The 20,543-nt window shown below is 24.4% G+C and overlaps 1 protein-coding gene across 2 annotated transcripts; it reads left to right on the top strand.

Annotated features, from left to right (window-relative positions):
* The first annotated feature begins 818 nt into the window (after positions 1 to 818).
* Positions 819 to 18,782, top strand: LOC122529540 (dnaJ homolog subfamily C member 5). Of its 2 annotated transcripts, XM_043655774.1 has the most exons (7): positions 820 to 1,012; positions 1,866 to 2,004; positions 3,554 to 3,706; positions 3,805 to 3,936; positions 8,432 to 8,488; positions 13,182 to 13,356; positions 18,009 to 18,782. In XM_043655774.1, exons 1-7 carry the CDS (start codon positions 993 to 995, stop codon positions 18,074 to 18,076), a joined length of 744 nt encoding a protein of 247 aa, XP_043511709.1. In that variant the 5' UTR covers positions 820 to 992; the 3' UTR covers positions 18,077 to 18,782. The 2 variants fall into 2 exon arrangements, with proteins under 2 accessions (XP_043511710.1, XP_043511709.1); XM_043655775.1 differs by lacking the exon at positions 8,432 to 8,488 and having other exon boundaries at positions 819 to 1,012.
* The last annotated feature ends 1,761 nt before the right edge of the window (positions 18,783 to 20,543 follow it).

Raw genomic sequence — 20,543 nt, 5'->3', positions numbered from 1 at the left:
GATAATAATTGTTATAAGACTATCATGTACATTTTAAAACAATGAAATAAAACTAATGTGAAACTAATATTTTTATTAGATTTGCATTTAATAAAGTACACATAAGCAATTTTAATTCAATAGTTTTTATAAAGGACTTTTTTATTTTTTTTTTTAATATTTTAAACAACTACAAATATTTTAAGCTTCAATGTTACTTCAACTTTTAATTTATAATATGTATATTTACATACACATTTATATTATGAATTTAGAGATTTATATATATCACTCAATATAATTATATGATTGTATGACATAATAAATGAAAAATCAATTTTAACATAACTATAAGTACGTTTTAAGTACGTTTAAGATTTAGATTGCTCCTACAATAAAGGTTAACATAAGGTAGCGATTCGTCATTCTTTCTTATCAATATATCATATAAATCAATGTATAATGTATATACATGATTTAAATAATATCTATACATCTATATACTACATAAGCAACGGTAATTTATTATTGTACATATATTGATTTTATAATTTATTAATTCAAAATTCTTTTATTAGAAAATCTTGATTTTCTTACCCTAGTAATATTTTATTCCTTTATAATTTTTTACAGATTCAGAAATTTGTATCACACGTATAAAAATAAAATTTTCCAACAATTATGTTTATAAATAAATAAGCAATTTTTATAAAATGTGCAATTTACCGTGTATTTACTTGAAATAATATACACCAATAGTTTCAAACTTCACTTATACTTCTCAGATTTATATTTTCAGTGGCGCCAGTTTGGTGCAACTGTGTCCACTTTTGGTACTAAAATATTGAATCCTTTCCCCTGCTATCATCCGACACAACATCTATTCAAAAAGATACGTTCATTTAATGACGAAAATCATGTACCTGTAGTACAAGGCGATAAAAGTTCGAAGTATCTTAGTACGGAATTAATTCTACTTTTCGTATCGTCAAGTAACGCTACATCTATTAAACATGGATAAAAGAAAAATGTCGTGAGTACTTTACCACCCTTGCTTAAACATTTGCACTTTAAACTATTTCCTTACTTTGAAAATCACGTTATTTTATTTCAACAGTATTCAATATAAAATTTTTTAATTGAAATCTGTGAGTATACCTCAGATATTTAAAAAAACTGTACAAAATTTAGAAAAATTCTAGGTTATTCTCTTATTCACTTTTATACGTTTTAATCTTTCTTTCTTATTTAATTTATATTTTAGTTTATTTTAGGAGGAAAAATCAAGGAATCATTATTCTGTTACCTGACAGTTTGTTTTTTTAAAATAAAAATATACTTTCTACTAGGTTAATTTGTTGATTTGTACATACTGTCTTAATGTACGTATGTATATACATGAGTTTAAAAATGATTGTCATTAAGATTAATTTATTGTTTATTTCTTCAAAAACATATTTAATTCATTCATATTTAATGAATTAAATTGATTTATTTAAATTTTAATACGAAAGTTGAATGTCAACTGTAATTGTTAAATTTGCAAAATATTTCTTGCGTAGTTGTAAAAATCAATGTAATAAAAATTTTAACTCATTGAAAAAAGTCTTATACTATTGAAAACAGTTACTTATATTTTAAAATAAACTATAATGACTTATGTCTAGCTTAATTAATATTAATGAATCTTTGTAAACAATTAGATTAATTAATCCAATTTATATTTCTTTGTTTAACATTACTTTTATTAAAATTAAATTTTTATTATATAATTGGAAATATTTTATAAGTACAAAAATTTATCTATCTAACTTAAATACTTTTCAATGTAGGTACATAACAAGAATTAATAATTAATTGATTTATTAACATTTTCTTTGTTTTAGGACAGCAGGGGATTCCCTGTATCAAATATTAGAAATTTCAAAAACCGCCACTCCTGAAGAAATTAAAAGGACTTATAGAAAGTTAGCATTAAAGTATCATCCTGATAAAAATCCAAATAATCCAGAAGCAGCAGAAAAGGTAACATATTAGCAAAGGTCAATATTAATTATATTCTGTTTATTTTAACAATAAGTATCTATTTGATATTTATTTTAATTTAGTTTGCTAGTGAATTAATCTTTTTATACATGCATGAAAGTAATTTTGTTAATTATAAAGATGACGGTGAAAAATCGTTGATTTCAATGATTTTTGGATATGTTGTAGGAACCAATATTTTGAACTTTTTTTTCTATATATATAACCGCTCGGTTTTAATTTTCAAAATATTGATATGGAATACTTACGTGTGGGTTAGGTTTGTCTAAGAGCATGATTATATTATAAGTTCGTGACGTAATAAATTTGCCTCGCATTTCCATTCTTATAGAAGGATAAGATCTTTCGTTGGATTTATTGTTGCTGATAAAATCTGATCAAGCTAATCAAATAAGTTTCAAAATTTTAATTCAGTGTTAGGAATTCCTCATGTAATCGTTTTAAGATTCGGTCAAGGACAAATCGGAAAAAAAATATATAAGCGCAATGAAAAAAGCCCACAAGCAGAATTACATCATTTTTACATCAAAAAGTTACCAAATGCAAAGTTTTGTCTTGCTCTAATAAATATTCTGCGAAATTGTAAAGTATAAGTTCTTAATTATACCTTAACATAACATCCGCTGTCGTAAGACGACCGACTAGCTTCATGTTCAAGATCAAGTTGACTTATCGGTTCAGAAAGTTTGTCATTTATTGAATATTGTCGAATAGCTGAGCTGAGTTGTATTTCTTTTCTATTCTTTGTATTTATGGATTGAAACGTGAAATATATAATCTCATCGTGATTCAGACGTATGTAAAACGTGTATACATTTATTTTTCAAATTTGGAAAGAACTACAAATAATTAAATTTTTAGTTATAGTAATATAAATTTCACTGTTAATAAGGATGTAGAAAATTAAATAGTTTTCATTCAAATAATATATTTCTATAATTTTGTGCAAATTGTTCTAATAACCTAATTATATCTTTTTTAATTTTAATTAGATGTTCATTTAGATACTGTATCTATTATTGTATATGTATAACTATATTTACTTTAAATTTTATTTTTATTAATTTCTTAATATGCCAATTATTAATATTAAAATAAGTCCTTAATGATAATGAATATTTAGTTTCACTTTTGAATGATTTTAAAATGGAAAATGCACAATGAAATCCTTATTGATGATTAATGATTTGGTTATTAATAATTTGAATTTATTACTTTAAATATTATGTTTGTTTTAAGAAGAAATACCTTTATGTGCAATGTTTAATGTTTTATTTTTAACATTTTAACTTTATTACTTACTTCAGTTTAACTATGTTTTTGTCATAGTTTAACCATGTCATGATTCTAACCATGTATGCATATTCAGATAAATCTTATAAATCAGAAAGAAAGAATTTAAATTATTAATTTGATGCAACTTAATGTAATTTTATAAAATTTTATAAAATTTTATAAAATTTTATAAAATTTTATAAAATTTTATAAAATTTTATAAAATTCATCTATTTGAACATAATTGTTTCAGTTTAAAGAAATAAATAGAGCACATGCCATATTAACAGATCTGACTAAGAGAAATATATATGACAATTATGGATCACTTGGATTGTATGTAGCTGAGCAATTTGGCGAAGAAAATGTTAATGCATACTTTGTAGTCACTTCTGGTTGGTGCAAGGTAAGTTTTTGTTGTAATTTCCAAATTTTTTTTTATAAATTAAATATTATTTTAATATTGGTTTTAGTACATTTAATACAACAAATTTTTGTTTGCAGGCACTCTTCATATTTTGTAGTTTGATAACTGCATGTTATTGCTGTTGTTGCTGCTGTTGTTGTTGCAACTTTTGCTGTGGCAAATTTAAGCCAACACCGCCAGAAGATAGTGGGGCATATCACAATTTACAGGTAACATTTTTTTTCCATTATCTATTAAAATATAAAATATTTTATGGTAAGAACGATTATATATATTGTTTATTTAAAACGAAATTCAGTTAAATCCAACTAATTATTAACTATTATTTATAATTTATATTATTATACATTTACTAGGAATATATGATAAAATTCAAGAAAAGAAAAGAAATTTTTTAAATATTTCTAATATAATCAAAGTTTTTAATAAATCGAGGAAAATATTTTAATATATTTTATAATATGCTTATATACTTTGTGTTATACCGATTTTTTATTATTTAAAATTGAAGTTCATAAATTACTTGAAATTTTAATACGTAACGTAATAAATTACGTGAAGAACTAAATTAATCGATAATTTTTTAATTAAAACATTTTTAACATGCTTTAATTTAAAAAAAGTTATATAAAAACATATATTCTATTATACACATAAAAATATTAAATATTTTCAATATTTTAATAATAATAATAATAATTACATTACACATTATTTTCAATTTTTTATGTTTTAATGATTTGCAATAAAATTACACAATTTATTTTGTAAATATTTATATAAAAATTTATTTAAAATATTTAAATTATTAAATTATATAAAATATAAGAATATAAATTGTATATGTCAATTAAAAAAATAATGACAACATATAAATAGAATTATCTTGTTACTATGATCAAATATTCTAAAAAAAATTAATTTTTATTGATCGCATTTCTTCTTTAATCTGACATTCTAAATATAAATCTTAAATATAAGTTCTTGTTTAGAAAATGACAAATTTAGATAAAACTGTAACTCAGTGATAAATTACATGATGATGGAATGTTGATAAAATATATCAGAATGAATCATATTCAAAGCAAATAATTAAAATATATTTGTAACTAAAGTCAAAATGCTCATAGTTTGAAATATTTAATTGAACATGTTTAATTGAATCTAATGTTTTGTCAACATTCTTCAACTATAATGAAAAGAACTTCAGATAAATGTTATTAAATATAATGAGAAAATTTTTTTACATATCTATTATATAGCAAATGCTAATTTTTCCATTTAATTTACAAAAAAAGTGAATTGATAGTATTTTGAAATATTAGTTTATAATACATCTACAGTATGTCCTATTTATCCGCATATGTGCTACTATATCCTTAATCATTAGAAATATTAAAAAATGTTTCATATGAAAGTTGTTTGACTTTATAGGAGGAATTCTTTAACAGTTAAATTTCTCCAGTTAGAAATGAACGAATACTTTTTTTCTTTACATAAATTCATTTCCTGAAGTTATTTTAACATGTGTTCAGTGGTTTAAGAAGTATTTTTGCTGAGATAGAAATAAAAAAGTAGAAGATTATTCTGTTTCTTATTCTTAAAAAGGTAATTAAAAATGCATTGTATATGATATATTTTAAAATAAGGCACAATACACAGTCCTATGTTGCAATTGCACATATATCTCGTTCCCTTTTTTTGACTTCGCATCTCGTTTAGAAGAGAAATCCAGTAATATATATATATATATATATATATATATATTTTGGTGGCACAAAATTTAGAACATGTTTTTCTATTAATCTTAAAGATTCAGGTTCACTACTAGGATGTCCTATATTTTTATTTGGTGTTTGGTATTTTCCAATTTTTTTGTAGAAACTCTTTTCTGCTCATTATTTTTTTAAATATAAAATAAATGAATTCTAAACTAACATATATCTAATATATGATAGAACATGTTTTTACATTTTCCTTTCCTTTTCCTTATTGTCGGTTGGTCGATTAGATTACCATAGTTTACCATAATTGTCAACTTTGTTATTTATGATAGTATTGTAAGAATTAATAATATGTCAATTATTATCTTTTTCTTTCAAAATGCTTTTCATAATTTTAAATTCCATAATTCTTCTGGAGTGTCTTTTCTATTAAATTATAATGTTCTATATCGATCAATATTCTATTCCAAAAGAAATTCTATAAACTATCTACTAAGTATAAAAATTGTCTACTGTAAAACAATATTTTTTCCTAATTATAGAAATTTCAGTGCCAGCATAAAAATCTTTACAAATTGATATCTATTTCTATTATTGCCAATTTGTTAAATTTTACAAAAGGAATTCAATAATGTACCAACTATATATGTTTGAACGATAATTTATCTATTAATACCTAACTGACTATTTTATGGATCAAATAATTGAATATTAAACGTATATGAATTCGATGGAAATATTTTTAAAACTAAAATTATTTTTCATAGAATTTGGTATACAGAGAAAGAAGAAGAAATCATATTATTTTATGATAAAAAATAGTATAAATAAATGATACTAGAAGAGAAGTCATAAATAATTTAATGTAATTAATTAATTATTTAGTTTAATTAACATAATATATTTTTAAAAATAATATAATCTTATATTTTTAAATATTAAAATTATTAAAATTATAATTATGTTTAAAACTGTTAAATCTATTGACACTAAATAAAAAATTAAAACAGTGAGTTTTACATTGTATTGGTACAACATTATAATTGTGCAATAACATATTTTGCAATCAATTAAAAAGTAATAAAATATGTAAGTATGGATTTTAATAATACAGTGCAATGTGAATCCAGACAAGCTTTGATCAGCTTATTGGTATTATAAGATATTATAAATATATATGTGACATATATTTACATGTCAATATATGTAATATATATGTGACATATATTCAAATGTCAATATATGTAATATATATTGACATATATTGACATTGAATGATTTTGCCTTATAAATTAAAAAATTGATTAAATATTTCTATTTCTTTTCTAATAATATAAGGATAGTAATATAACTTAAAGAGATAAGATTATTCTATTTAACTTAATATCAAAAAATATTTTTAATTTTGTTCGAATAGTTTATTTAAAATTTACTTTAAACGTTAAATAACTTTTATAAATTTTAAACAATTTATTTAATTTACATAATTTATGTGAAATTCATTTTAAATGTTTTCGTGGACATATTTATAAAAATGTAATATATGAAACATTTTTAAAAATTATGAAGGCAGATTTATTATATTCAATATTATTGTATTACACGTATTGTAAATAATATTACACGTATTATAAGTAATGTCGTTTTTTAAAATGGTTCCTTTCTTATGAAACAGTCGTCATCCTTGTATAATTTATTATGTTTTCGGAAAGGATGATTGTATATTGTTTTTGCTAGTAAAGTTTTTGTCAAATAAGAAAATTTGTAATATGAAAACTGATATCAGGTGGGAAGAATAGATATTCTAGAAAGGACTTTTTGATAATTGATTTTGGCAATGATTCCAGCAAAATTGCATGTAATTTACCTAATTATTAGCATTAATTACAATTCAATTTCATTTTATATTCTCTGTTGAAATATATTTATTGTTTCGGTAGCAGATTTTAGAGGAAATTTTTGCATGAATTTTCTGCACGAGATCAAATGCTTTCAATCAATTTTTTGTGTTAAGTAAAAATATTTTTAGTATTATTTTTGTCATATTTTAGTAAACTATGTATCATTTTGAACAAAAAAAAACGACATTACTTATAAAACGATTTAACATTTAGAAATTGTCATTGATTGTTCATTAATAGTAGAACAATTTTTGACGTACATAATTATCATAATTAATATCTATAGATTAATAAATATAATATCTTCAGATTAATTATATATATGTTGTTGAACATGTTCTAATATCATTAAATCACTAAATTTAATCATTTAACTTTTGTAACATGTTGCAAAAGTTAAACTGTAAATATCAAACTGCATTTTATAAGAATAGTCAATTACTTATATAATTTAAGTATGTATATTAGCCGTATTCAAAAAACACTCGTCACAACCCAAGGTGGTGATTTATTCTTGTGAGTGTTTCTCGATGACAGTGATAAATTTTCCCGATATCCCGATATATTTTTGAATAAATCTCCGTATCGCTTCTTCTGAGATAAAAAGAAGATCAAAGCTATTTTGTAAATATGTACACAATTGTTACATTAATTAATTACACACTTTGTATTTTATGAAGAGTATAGGAACTGCATAATAAGACAGAAAGTTCTATTATGTCCGAGGCAGAATATTGTTTTATTCTTCTCTTGTAAATTAAGAAACTGTGCTGCAGAACTCCTGCGCTCGAACAATAAATTGCACCTTTTTGTTAACGTTGATTTTACAGATTTACGAGGACAAGGAACGTAATGTTTCCTTTTTTTTCTTTATTTCTCGACAATTCAGTGCACATTCAACGCAATTGATTGTTTCCTTGATCAGTCATATCTCATATTTGCCATACATCATCGATCTGTAATTTGTGAAATCTTTTCTGATTTAGCCTAGCATGCATTTTTTGCGTCTGCCTTTTTTTTCTTTTTTTTTTAGAATACGATAGATTAGCGGTTTTGTTTACGTTGTTGTTGTATTGTAGCGGGACCAGAACCCAGAGGCAAATGTCGTGACGAATCAGCCCAGAGGCCTGGCTAAGGTAAGTTTTTCTCCAGTATCAGTGGTTCTTAGTCCTCTAATTTCTTTTGTTAAAACTGAATGCGACTGAAGTTTTGTTTTCATTGTGGTAAATGTTTCTGAAAAATTATTTTTAAAAATTGTTTTTACTAGGTTTTTAAGATTTTGCCAATGATATAATCTGTGCTTGTTAAATGTTTTTTTTCTTTTTTCATTAGTTTCAGTCGTGCAAATTGTACTTGGAATTGTATGTTTTTCATTTTATATATATTATTTTTTTAGATTTTTAATCCGTGAAATTTTAAAATCGTGAATTTTTTGTAAAATACTCATACGTAATACTCGCAATTTCGTTTATATTGATGTGATTTCATAAGAATTTTTCATTTCTAGTGATTTACACTAGGAATTACAAAATCGTGATAAAACTATGTCGTGAAAAGAGAATATATTTTATATATGTTATTTATATAAAACAGAAGAGGAAATGAGAACCATTGAGACAGACATACATATAGAGTATATATACATATTGTTCGTTTCTCGATCATTTTCATACCAGCTTCTTGAACATTTTCGTTTCCTCTTTCATCATTCTTTTTTTATTTCTTTTCTGGTCTTCATGACGGAATATACAGAACGAGAATTACAGGTTTGTATACGTTGACTAAGGAGAAACACGATGTTCCGAGTTTGACAAACGAAATTCACGACTGATATGAGTGCTTTTTGATTTGGATCTATTTCAAAATATAAATTAATATATGAACAGAGAAATCCTAAAATATCAGACATTTCCTTTTAAAAACTGGTTTTGAATAATACACTTCAATAATTCACCATAATATCATAATAGATGAAATTTAATACTCTTGCAATTATGTTTTCTTATAATTATATAATTATATCTTGGTAATTAAGATATTAACATTTAAGAATACCGCTTTATATAAACGTTTATACCTAGACTGCAGATTTTTTTTTAATAAAATTCGTTTCTGTGAAAATAATTTAAGAAATAGAATCTAGGTAGATTATATATTACAACAGATATTATATTTTCAATGTTTTATATGTTTTTACATATACTGCATTATATACGTTTATCTTCAAATTTTCTATAAATGCATAAGAATCCGCAGTCTTCTTCAATATAACAAAAATTTCTCATGGTAATTTCAAAAAAACATGGAAAATGAACGTTTGGAAGATGGCATGAAAATGTTTTTCCTTTTTTGTTTTGTGTAATACTGCTACACAAGAGAAGCTCTACCATACGTTAAATTATTCGAAAATTTCTTTTCTTCCTTCCTCTGCATAAAATATATTAGAAGTCATTTAGTAACACAAGAATTTAATAAAAATATCATAGGTAACTTAATTTCAGATGTAAAGGGTCAATTATATCAATGTTTTCTAGCAATGTTAACCCTGCTATGAATTTAATTTAATAAACCTTCAATTTTTTATACTTCAAACTTACACTCTGTTTAGTAAGTAAAAAATTTATAATGTCTTATGAAGATATTTTACGTAAGAGTTAATTGAAAAATCATGCATACTAATAAATTTTTTTTTATTTTTTTTTTAATTTGAAATATTTTTTAATTTTAGAGAAATATAAATGGATTGGAAATAACCGAAAAAATGCAGCAGGATTAAATATAAATAAATCATTGTTACATTCAACTATTTTTGTTTAGAAAGAACTACGACACAATCGTATCCTTTGAAACTACGTCTTCGTTTTTATTAACTGTTTCTTTTATTTGAAATAATCATAAATATTTTATTTATTAATCATTGAGTGACTTGTACACGATGTACTAAATTTGTATTAAATATTTGATGATCAGAAGAAAGATTTCATTGATTATCTCTTACTTTCTCTGTAACTTAAAAATGGGCAGCTATAAGTTAAAAATTTCGTTCTTTTTCTATGGTCAGGAAAATAATATTATTAATATATATATATATATATCTGTAGCTTACAAAATTAGTGAGATAATTTTGATGAAAAAATAATTCAAGCTATGGTTTATTTATGATTTCGTGTATTCGCGACAAAGAATCTAATTTTACGAGAATCTTATAGATATTCTACATCAATATTTACTTTAGACAGCAGCACGTAGTTTATAGATTAATTAGATTATCTTGTAAGTTCTTATTAATTTTGATATATTATATTAAAGGAATACAAGTCTGACTGGTTACTTTCGATGAATGTGATATATAATAGAATCTCGATTATCGGAATTAATTGAAAGACAAATGTGTTTGGATAATAGAATAGCTTTAGACATAAATTTTAGATAAAGGATTCCATAATTTTTTAGCCGCTATGTCACATAAATTTTTCAGCGTAAGTAATTGCTTGACGTTGCATGCTTTTTGTATTTCTCACCTCTTTTTCGAAAGCTGCAAATGCTTTACAATCAGGAGACACATCGTCGTTGTCGTTATGTAGATAATTTTCAACTATTTTTCAATTATTTTTTATTTTTTATACCATCGATTATTTTCTAATAGACTATTTTCGAGCTACGTTTATTGCACATTCTCCCATTCTTCAACTTCTTAATAATTTCACATTTTATTGTGATAGAACGTTCGTATAATAGGTGTTCTTATAATCGAGATTCTAGTGTAATTGTAAAAATATGTTGGTCGAGAATTTCAAATTTACTTATGAAGTCTTATAACATTAAGTTATAAGACGATGAACAAAAGAAAGTACTTCTCTCATCTTTGTGCCATCAAGTGTGCCAATTCATCAGTTCTACATAATACTATTCGTTGTTCAGAAAACGGTAGAGCAGTAAAAGGAGGATTCGCTTTCTTACAATTATATAACATTATATCATAAGTGGAGAGCTCAGAACTTCAATCTTCGAGCTCAGAATCAATGTAAATCTTTTTTCATAAAAATTAAACGTTGTCCTAACTTTGCAAACTTTAAATTTAAATAATACAATCTTGATTGTATGAAATGTACTTAATAAAAGGAACAATCTCTATTGTGATAAAAAATGTTCCAAAAAACATTTTACAGTAGCGAATGTGCCATTTTGAAGAATGTGCCGAGAATGCTAAACTTTATGTGGAATTATAACGGTAAATAAATAAATTACAACCATCTCAAAATAAAAAGTGATATCAAGTTACTTTGTAGATTCTCAACCATTACGTTTTTGTTGCAATATTGATGATATAACTGTTGTATTAATTATAATTACAAATTTTCATCGTGATTTACGCACTTGGAAATAATGAATAATTCAATATTTATATAAATAGTATAGAAGCTATTGGTAATTGGTGTTAGTTGTTTAAATCTTTTAGATCTCAGTGTATTATTTGATATAATTTTCGATCATTTCCTCTAGGAAATGATTCGTAGAACTATAGCTTTACAAAAATGCTTAGAAGGTTACACTTTCACGTTACTTTTATATACATCAATATGTAAAAAAAAAATATATATATATATAAAATTATTGATATTTTTATAAAATAAAATTTTATTAATTTTTAAAAAAATAGTATTATATAATTCTTCGGATATATAGTCGGATATACATAATTTTAAATATTTCTTATAAAATATATTTAAAAGTTGTCGCATGCCAAACATTTCTGAATTCGAATCTTAATACTATTTAAAATTGTCAACTCTTGGCTGTTTCTGACATGATGTCATTCATTAATTCCTTCTCTTCTCTCCTTGAGATTAAAAGCATATCACGACGATCATCAATGTCTATAAATTTTCTTTTTTAGAATATTTCAAAGAATAAAATAGTCGCAAATAAATTACAATGTACGAAAGTTAAAGAATTCCTTACGGCAAATCAAGTGGATTATCGTTTTAAAAAATATTAAGATGGGCTCTTAAACTCTTTTTACAGCTCAAAAATCAGACGTATAAACAGCGTTTCAGATAAGAGATAAGTGCGCATTTAATGATATGTTTTACCAAGAAAGTTGAATTATCTTATCAAGTATTTAATTTATGATCATCTTACTATTATCGGAAGAAATATGAAGCATGTAAAGAAGAAAGCAGAGAATAAAAAATATGAAAAATTATGGTAGGACTATTATATAGATGATGACTTCAGTACTAAAATATTAGATTAGATAGAGAAGAGTGGAATATTAGGAGAAGCAAAAAGAGCTAATAAAAATAATTAATATTAAAAACATAATTAACATAGTAATTAATATTATTATTTGTTAAACTGATTACATTGATTGTTAAATTACTTACTTGTAATGTCTTTAAATCTCAATTTTTTCCCGTTAAATATTGTCAGTACATTCTATAGATCAAAATAGAATAGAATATATTATATTATATATTATATACCTATTGACAACATTTGGTTGAGATATCTTGGAGATATCCTGTGTACATATACACTGAAGAACATAACTGTACCAATGACAATGAAAAATCGTCCATGATTTAAAGCAATATAACTTTGTAAAATAAAATAATTTAACAGTTCGCTTGATCTCATTGTAACACGTGAATTTTCTACTTTGAGAGTTTTGATTACTTTTTTTACGAAGTTATATTAGTTTAAATTATCGACAATTTCTCATTGTCATCGGTACGGTTATGCTCTTCACTGTACATGTCTGTTCGTGGGAATTATAATTGCTACAAGGTAGGAAATAAATAGGACTGATTGTTGTGTATTTTACAGGAGGAGGAGAGCGACGAAGATGCGATTACGGCACAACCACAGGGTGGTCCGCAAAACAATTCCTCGAGCCAACAGCCTATTTTCGCCATGCCTCCACCAGCCATGAGTCAATCGGCCACCGTCGATGAGAACACAAATTTGAACAGTGGTGCTGAAAGAGTTATTTACACAACTGGTATTACGAGTACTTAAATATTAATGCACGTTATACCCTTCAGGTCGCAATGTTTTCTCATTCAGTTTTAGCCTTTTTTTCTTTTTTTGCCTTTTGTTTTCTTATTTTCACGCTTTCAGCGAAGCGTGTTGTTACATATAATCTGATATTTTATGAAATATCGCTTTTGATTCACGGTTAAATCGCCGTGCAATTTCGCACGAACCTTTTATATTGCTGCGAATCTTTTAGCCGCTTGTGAATTATGAATTTATGTTTTGGATATTCTTTTGATATGCAAAAATTGTAGGCTATTATTCACGCAATTTAAAATTGAAACGGGAATATTTAATATAATAATAAAGTTAGATATTTTTAACCATGAAACGATCCTTATATACGATTTTAAACGAACGTGGAATTGTACCTCGTGTTAATTGTTAATAAAATCTCAAAATTCATAAAACTTCGTAGATTGATGATATAATTACCGAAGTACTATAAAAAAAAGAACTTTGACTAAACCACGAAACTGATATCGAAAATTAAAATCTTAAAATTCGATTGAATGAAGATATTTTACTTGTTACGAATTTTCATATATACAATTATATTGTCTGTGAAGTGAATTTTCCATTCCAACTTTTACTGTGGATGTTGACTTTTGGTCTGATAATTAATTGTGATAGTATCCTCCACAAGAGTTAAAAAATATCAAACAAGTGGATTTTTGATGTCAATTTTATTCTATTTATGTAATTTTTGGAACTTGAGTCAAACGAATAGTGAAAGTTATTTTTTAGATATAAAAAATTTAGCGTGACTGAAATGGATGACCGATCTTGAAAAATATATTAATTATAATAAATTAAAGAAGATTATGTAAAAATGTGACAATCCATTACTGTGTATATTTTAATTAAGAAACAAGAATTTTCGCATTTATATTTATATAGATCTTTTAGTAACGCAGATTTTAATTTATTATACATATAACACAAGTAGAAAAAATACATTTCTCAAGATTGATCACTTATTTCAATATGCATGTTACATATTACTCAGTTATAACGAAAGTGAACAGAACTAGAAAAGATGTTTTTTAGAAGGAGCGACAAACAATTTTTAAACTATTTTAAATTATTTTTGTTAATTGTTTTGTTATTTAAGATAATTTTATTAATTAAATAAACGAAGCAATTATTAACGCGCATTCACAGCGAAGAGCATAACTGAACCAATAACTATAAATTTCGTATAAATCATTTTTGATCATCATTAATCTATAATCCGAATTTTCTTTTGTGGATGTAAAAAAATATTAATACAACTTGAAACCAAATATAAGTAACAATGAATTTAATGAATTTTTATTATTATAATATTATATTATATTATAATAATAATTAATATATAATAACATTAATTAATATATATTATGTAAAAACTTACGTTATATTAATTTATTATACATATTAACAAAATTTTATTCTACATCTTTTATTTATTTATTTAAATACGATGTTTAAAAATAAATTCTTTAAATTCTTGTTGCTGTATTAATTGCAAAAATTTATAGTTTTGTACTGTGGATTTCTGTGAAACTATCGGCCGTGAATCTGTTAGATACATTTTCATGGAAAACATGCATTTTTTAAATATGTCCTTCATTATAATATACATTCTGTTTTATATTATCCTGTTATCGCCTACAAATCAGCATTTATTTTCTATTAGAACGCATTTTTTATATGGAAGAGATTCTTTACCAATATATTCAAAGAGAAAGATTTTCTTTATTAAAATATTGAAATATGAAATAATTTCTCTAACAAATTCTACAATTTCGTTTCATACTGAGAAGTAAAAGTTTACTAATATCTGTAGACGGACCTTAATTTTAATATTTCAACTTAATCTACGGAGAACTCATTATTTTTAGAATATACTATATTTGAATAATTCCCAATAATACTGACATGTAATGTCCAAGTGATAGATATTTTGTTATCAGTTAAATTAATTGGGTTACTGACCCACAAATGAGAACGAATGATATCCTACATTAATGGCTGACATTGACAAAGATGCTTCTATGAAGATTAAACGTGTACACGAGTTCGTACAATGTACGAATATTGAGGTGGGTTTGAATAAATATTCAAGTGATTCTTGTTTCATGACTAGACTATGGATTATTATGTACTACAGAAAATTTAAAAATGCAAAATTGCACAAAACGTGCATAATATGTATAAAAAAAATGTATAAAATATACAAAGTAATATTCAGTACACAAACAGTTTTTAATTAATTTTTATATTTTTAATTAATGTTATATTAATTATATTAATTATAATGCATTAATTATATTAATCACAATTATATTATACAATTGTAGAATTATATTAATATGAATTTATTTTTGAAATTATTTGCACAGGAATAATATGAATATGCATAATTATGAGAATTAGCTTGCAATTAGTATTGGACTGACGTCAGAAGAACTATGTGACGTTGCTAATTGATACTCTAATATTTTCAGATGCAAATTGCTCGCTTTCAAAGAAATTGTATTCCGAGTTGGTGTAATAAAACTTGTATCAGAAAAAATTTCGTTGTTGTCAAACTGCTAAAATTTTCAAAAATCATGAATACAGATCAAAATCTTTGGTGTCTGATATTTCTAGTCTATTCTCTTTATTCAATTGATCTGTACATGATGTTAATATTCAATTGATATCCTTGAGCTTATAAGTGACCAATGACAATTTGAGCTAGAAGTTATTTAACATAATCACTGTCTCGTGCATTGCATATACACGGTGTCCAGTTTTAATCTTTAAATGGAATTATTTTTATTCTTCATTATTTATTTCATAATTTCTTGATGAAAAATATATATGTATTTATAAAAAAGTAGATTAAATTACTCTCTGATTAAATTTTGTATGAAAGTGATAATATTTAGATAATTAATAAGAATAACTATGTCAATGAACTTATTTACTCAATGAAATAATTTTCAAAAATATGAAGTTGTTTTGAACGAAATTATGAGACCAAAAGTCATTACTACATATTTATTTTACTTCTCTGTTAAATAAAGGGAAATAATTGTTTAACTCTCCGAATATCGACAAGATAGTTTAGCGATCCTGTACAACTCCCTGACAGGTCATAATTGACTCATACATATCTTTCTTTTATTATTTTTCTTTGTAATAATTAATATTTTCTATCTCAAACAATTTCTTCAATGAATATAAATAAATAAAAAAATATTCAATACACCTAGCACGGTTTTCTGGGAGTTAAATAAAATAAGCCTCGAGTATATTGGCATCCTCAAGGTCTGTAATATTAGATTTAAACGTCGTTATTTGGATGCAATATTTAATATACAGAGTATTCCCAAAATCGTGATACAACGGATTGTATGATTCTACGTGTAAAAATATATTGAAAAGAAAAACTTTTTTTTATTTAAAATTTTATTTTCGAGTCAGTCGATTTATCAAATATAATTGCATTTTGTTAGCTGAACAAGTGTAAGTAATTGACTGAAAATTATTATTCTACGTGCAAATTTAAAAGCACTTTATCTCAAATCATGTCTCTTGTTCTATAATATAAATTTTATTTTTCATATCCATCAGATTAATGCAATGAGTTTTCTTATTTTCACAATCCTTCGTGTCAGTATTACCAATGTCAGTTTCGCGGTATTTTAAAAATATAAAAAAATTTATGTGCTTGCACGAAATATAATGCATTTTTATTTGGCAATAATAATTTTATTTGTCCTATAAATTATTTCTTTAATATCAAGATATTTCATTTTATTTAATGTAGGTAGTTATTAAGTGTAGAAAAGAATTTTGTGCTTTCATGAGAAAAATATGATCTTCCAAGTATTTTCAAACTTACTTAATTACAATATTAAATTCGTTTCTTTTTTTGAAATTTTTAACAGTCATCATATGTATTCATTAAATATACGTATAAAAATTTATATTTATATTTTATATTATTTATTATAATATTTATATTTATATTAATATTTCTATATTTATTATTATTGAGGAAATTCTCAGTAATTTTGATATGATATAATATGCAACCAATAGCATAAAATTTTCTTCTACACTTAATATTAATATAGTTTGATGCAAGCATGTGCACTTTAAATAAGTATTAGCACTATAATGCCATGTAAAAGTGTATATTATCACTGTATTCATATGTATGCGCCTGTGTGCATTGAAAAGTGGCCTATGCGTAAATTTAAGGACAATTTGATGTAAATAATCGCTGTAGTACTTTTCTCTTTATTAGATAGATATATACTAGCTTAATATACGTAAGTAGTTACATGGTAGTTACTGTTAAATATTTTTCTTTTGTTATCTATATATCCATATATCCAGGTGAAAAATTTTATTCGTTAGAGAACGAAAAGAAATTACGAAACTTCTTAATCTTTTGCTTTTTGCTGTTGACGTTTTATGTAAATATATTGTTTTTTATTTGTTCTAGTGCATTTTTATTTCTCTCCTGTTAAATATTATGTACTCCACGACACAAACTCAAAAATTGGTACACCTCGGTTGAAGTTTATTTAATATTTTTATAAATATTAAATAATAATATTTATCTGTTGGATATAGCCGCCTCTACGAACCCCTTCATTGGAGCAAACGTTGGTACAACTAGCACGACTGCAACAAAGTGGTAGTCACCGAACGATAAAAACACGGTAAACGTATAAACATTAAAAGATTTGTTACATAACTTCACACGGGGTGGATTTCGACGTGTAGACAGAATAGCGCTAGATACGAAGAAGTAATCGGAAATGCTTCTTGCAAAGCGTATTCTTGGAGGAAACTTGATTGTAATTAAGTTATAAAAGAATTTTTTTTACCACATAATTCAAATATTTGGATTTATCATAAATCCTATATGATGGATGCTTTAATATTAATTGATAACATGATAATAAAATGATGTACAATTCAATTATCCTTGACATTTTTAGATAATTAAATCAACGATATATATATATAACTTAGAAAATAAATCCTATACCATATAAGTAATGTATTCTACTATTTAAAAGAAGAAGAAAAATGGTACAATTAAAAGGGAATGAAATAAAATAAATATTAGAAGCAAATGATAATCATTTCTCCTGAATTTTTCAACTAACACGTACAATTAAAATAAGCGAGATTTTCTTTAGCAAATTATTCAGCAAGAAATACGGGAAATGAAAAGTGATATTAGCATTCATATGTAAATCCACCCCGAGTTGGCGAATAGACGAGACGAAGAATGACGAATAAAGGACCTCGATATATAAATGAATATCTCGTACACGGATTCTCAATTATTCTCAAAAAGAAAAAAAAATAATGATAATTGAAATGAATATTTAACGATAAAAGTCACGTTTTGTTAATGCATGGAAATATGTAAGAAATTATACACGTGCGCGTAAATAAAAATGGCTTAAAGTTACTAGAAAACTTCTTTTCTCTGTTAATTAATCGTATTATTATATATTGTAATTAGTATGACAATAAGTTGTTCATCCAGCTGCTTCTTATTCCAGTATATTTATTTCTAATAAATAACAATTATATCCTGCGGAACACAATGCGTATGTATATACCGAGAGTGGATTCTTTTTGGAGGTGGAACTTTCAATCCTTATTAGGATGATGTGAAATTAATGCACAATACAAAAAAATCCCGTGTCAGTTTCAGTTAATCGATCGAAGAAAGTCTCCCTATATTTTTATTAAGTAAATGCACTTGACCAGAATGATTTACGACAAAATAACGTTCAAACAAATTATAATGTTAAACACTTGTAATAAAATGCAACGAATTCGATTTTGCAATCAATTCAAAAGATATATATCATAATTTGTATTTCTTAATTAATAGTAAGGTTTGTTTTTTCTTTCTTTTGAATATGAAAATGAATATATAAAATTAAATGAAAATAAATAACACTCAATGATATCAGCATTAATATTTCAGTGTATATTAATATATTAAGATGTATTAAACATACGCATTTTATGTGTTGTTATTTTTACAACATGTATACCTGCATAAAAATATAAACAGATATTTTAGTAATTTTTACTATCTTGTTGTCATGTATAAACTATTCCATACGAGGTAAAGATAACAATATTATTACATGAAGAAGCTCATTTTAGCTTTTATAGAATAAATTCATTTTTGCATTTAGTGTATTTATCCTCTCGATTCTTGTTTCATAAGTGTAAAATAGAGACCTATGTATGTTAGTTGTAATTTTTAACGATTTTTCTATGTAAGAAATTGTTAATATTTACTATTAAGCGTGGAAAAAAAGAATGATGTACTTATTCTTATGAAAGATATTGATGTATTCCTGAAAAAAATGTACTAACTAAAAAGTTATTTTCTATTGATATATATAATATATATATACATATACATATATAATTGTACAATTAACAATATACAGGTTGCATTAATTTTACAACACCCTAATGCTACATGCTAACTAACAGGAAAATGCAACACAATCGTTGAGGTTTAGTTTTGTTTTGAAAATTAAAAGTATTCTGCTCTGCTATTCCGAGAATCATATTGTATCTGTAAATATTTATGCAACATATTACGAAATAGATTATAAAAAACTTATGTCATACAGTTAAGGCAATTAAAACAGATCATCGAAATGTATAGATTTCGAACACGTAGGCAGATAATCATTAAAGTTGTTTGATATGGAGATTAGAACTAGTTGACATTATTATCATTAGGTGTAAATTAATTCAATTTTTTTTTTTTTTTTGATAAATTAAAATAAATAAATAAATTTATTGGGATTATTCCAATAAGAATCATCATTTTGTTATTATAAAACGAGTTTTTCTTGTATTAGAGGGGAATTTTCATTTAATAATTATTCAAATTCTACAAAGTTTCAGTTTTCAAATTTTTCTGTCGAAATATTCTTGGTTATTGAAACACATAAATTACAACTGAAAAATCTTCAGTTAAAAAAAATGAAAAAGAATATTATTATTTTTTTCAATAATTTATATTCTAGTTTATAAATGTGAATTAATATTTAAATTTCATTCAGTATAGAAGTACCAAACTGATTTCTCTATGCTTAATAAATTATCAATTCG

This window comes from Frieseomelitta varia, unplaced genomic scaffold, assembly GCF_011392965.1.
Source record: "Frieseomelitta varia isolate USP_RPSP 00005682 unplaced genomic scaffold, Fvar_1.2 scaffold_291, whole genome shotgun sequence".
Taxonomy (NCBI): Eukaryota; Metazoa; Arthropoda; class Insecta; order Hymenoptera; family Apidae; genus Frieseomelitta; species Frieseomelitta varia.
The sequence above is the reverse complement of the archived record's forward strand: the minus strand, read 5'-3'. Positions and strand labels throughout refer to the sequence as shown.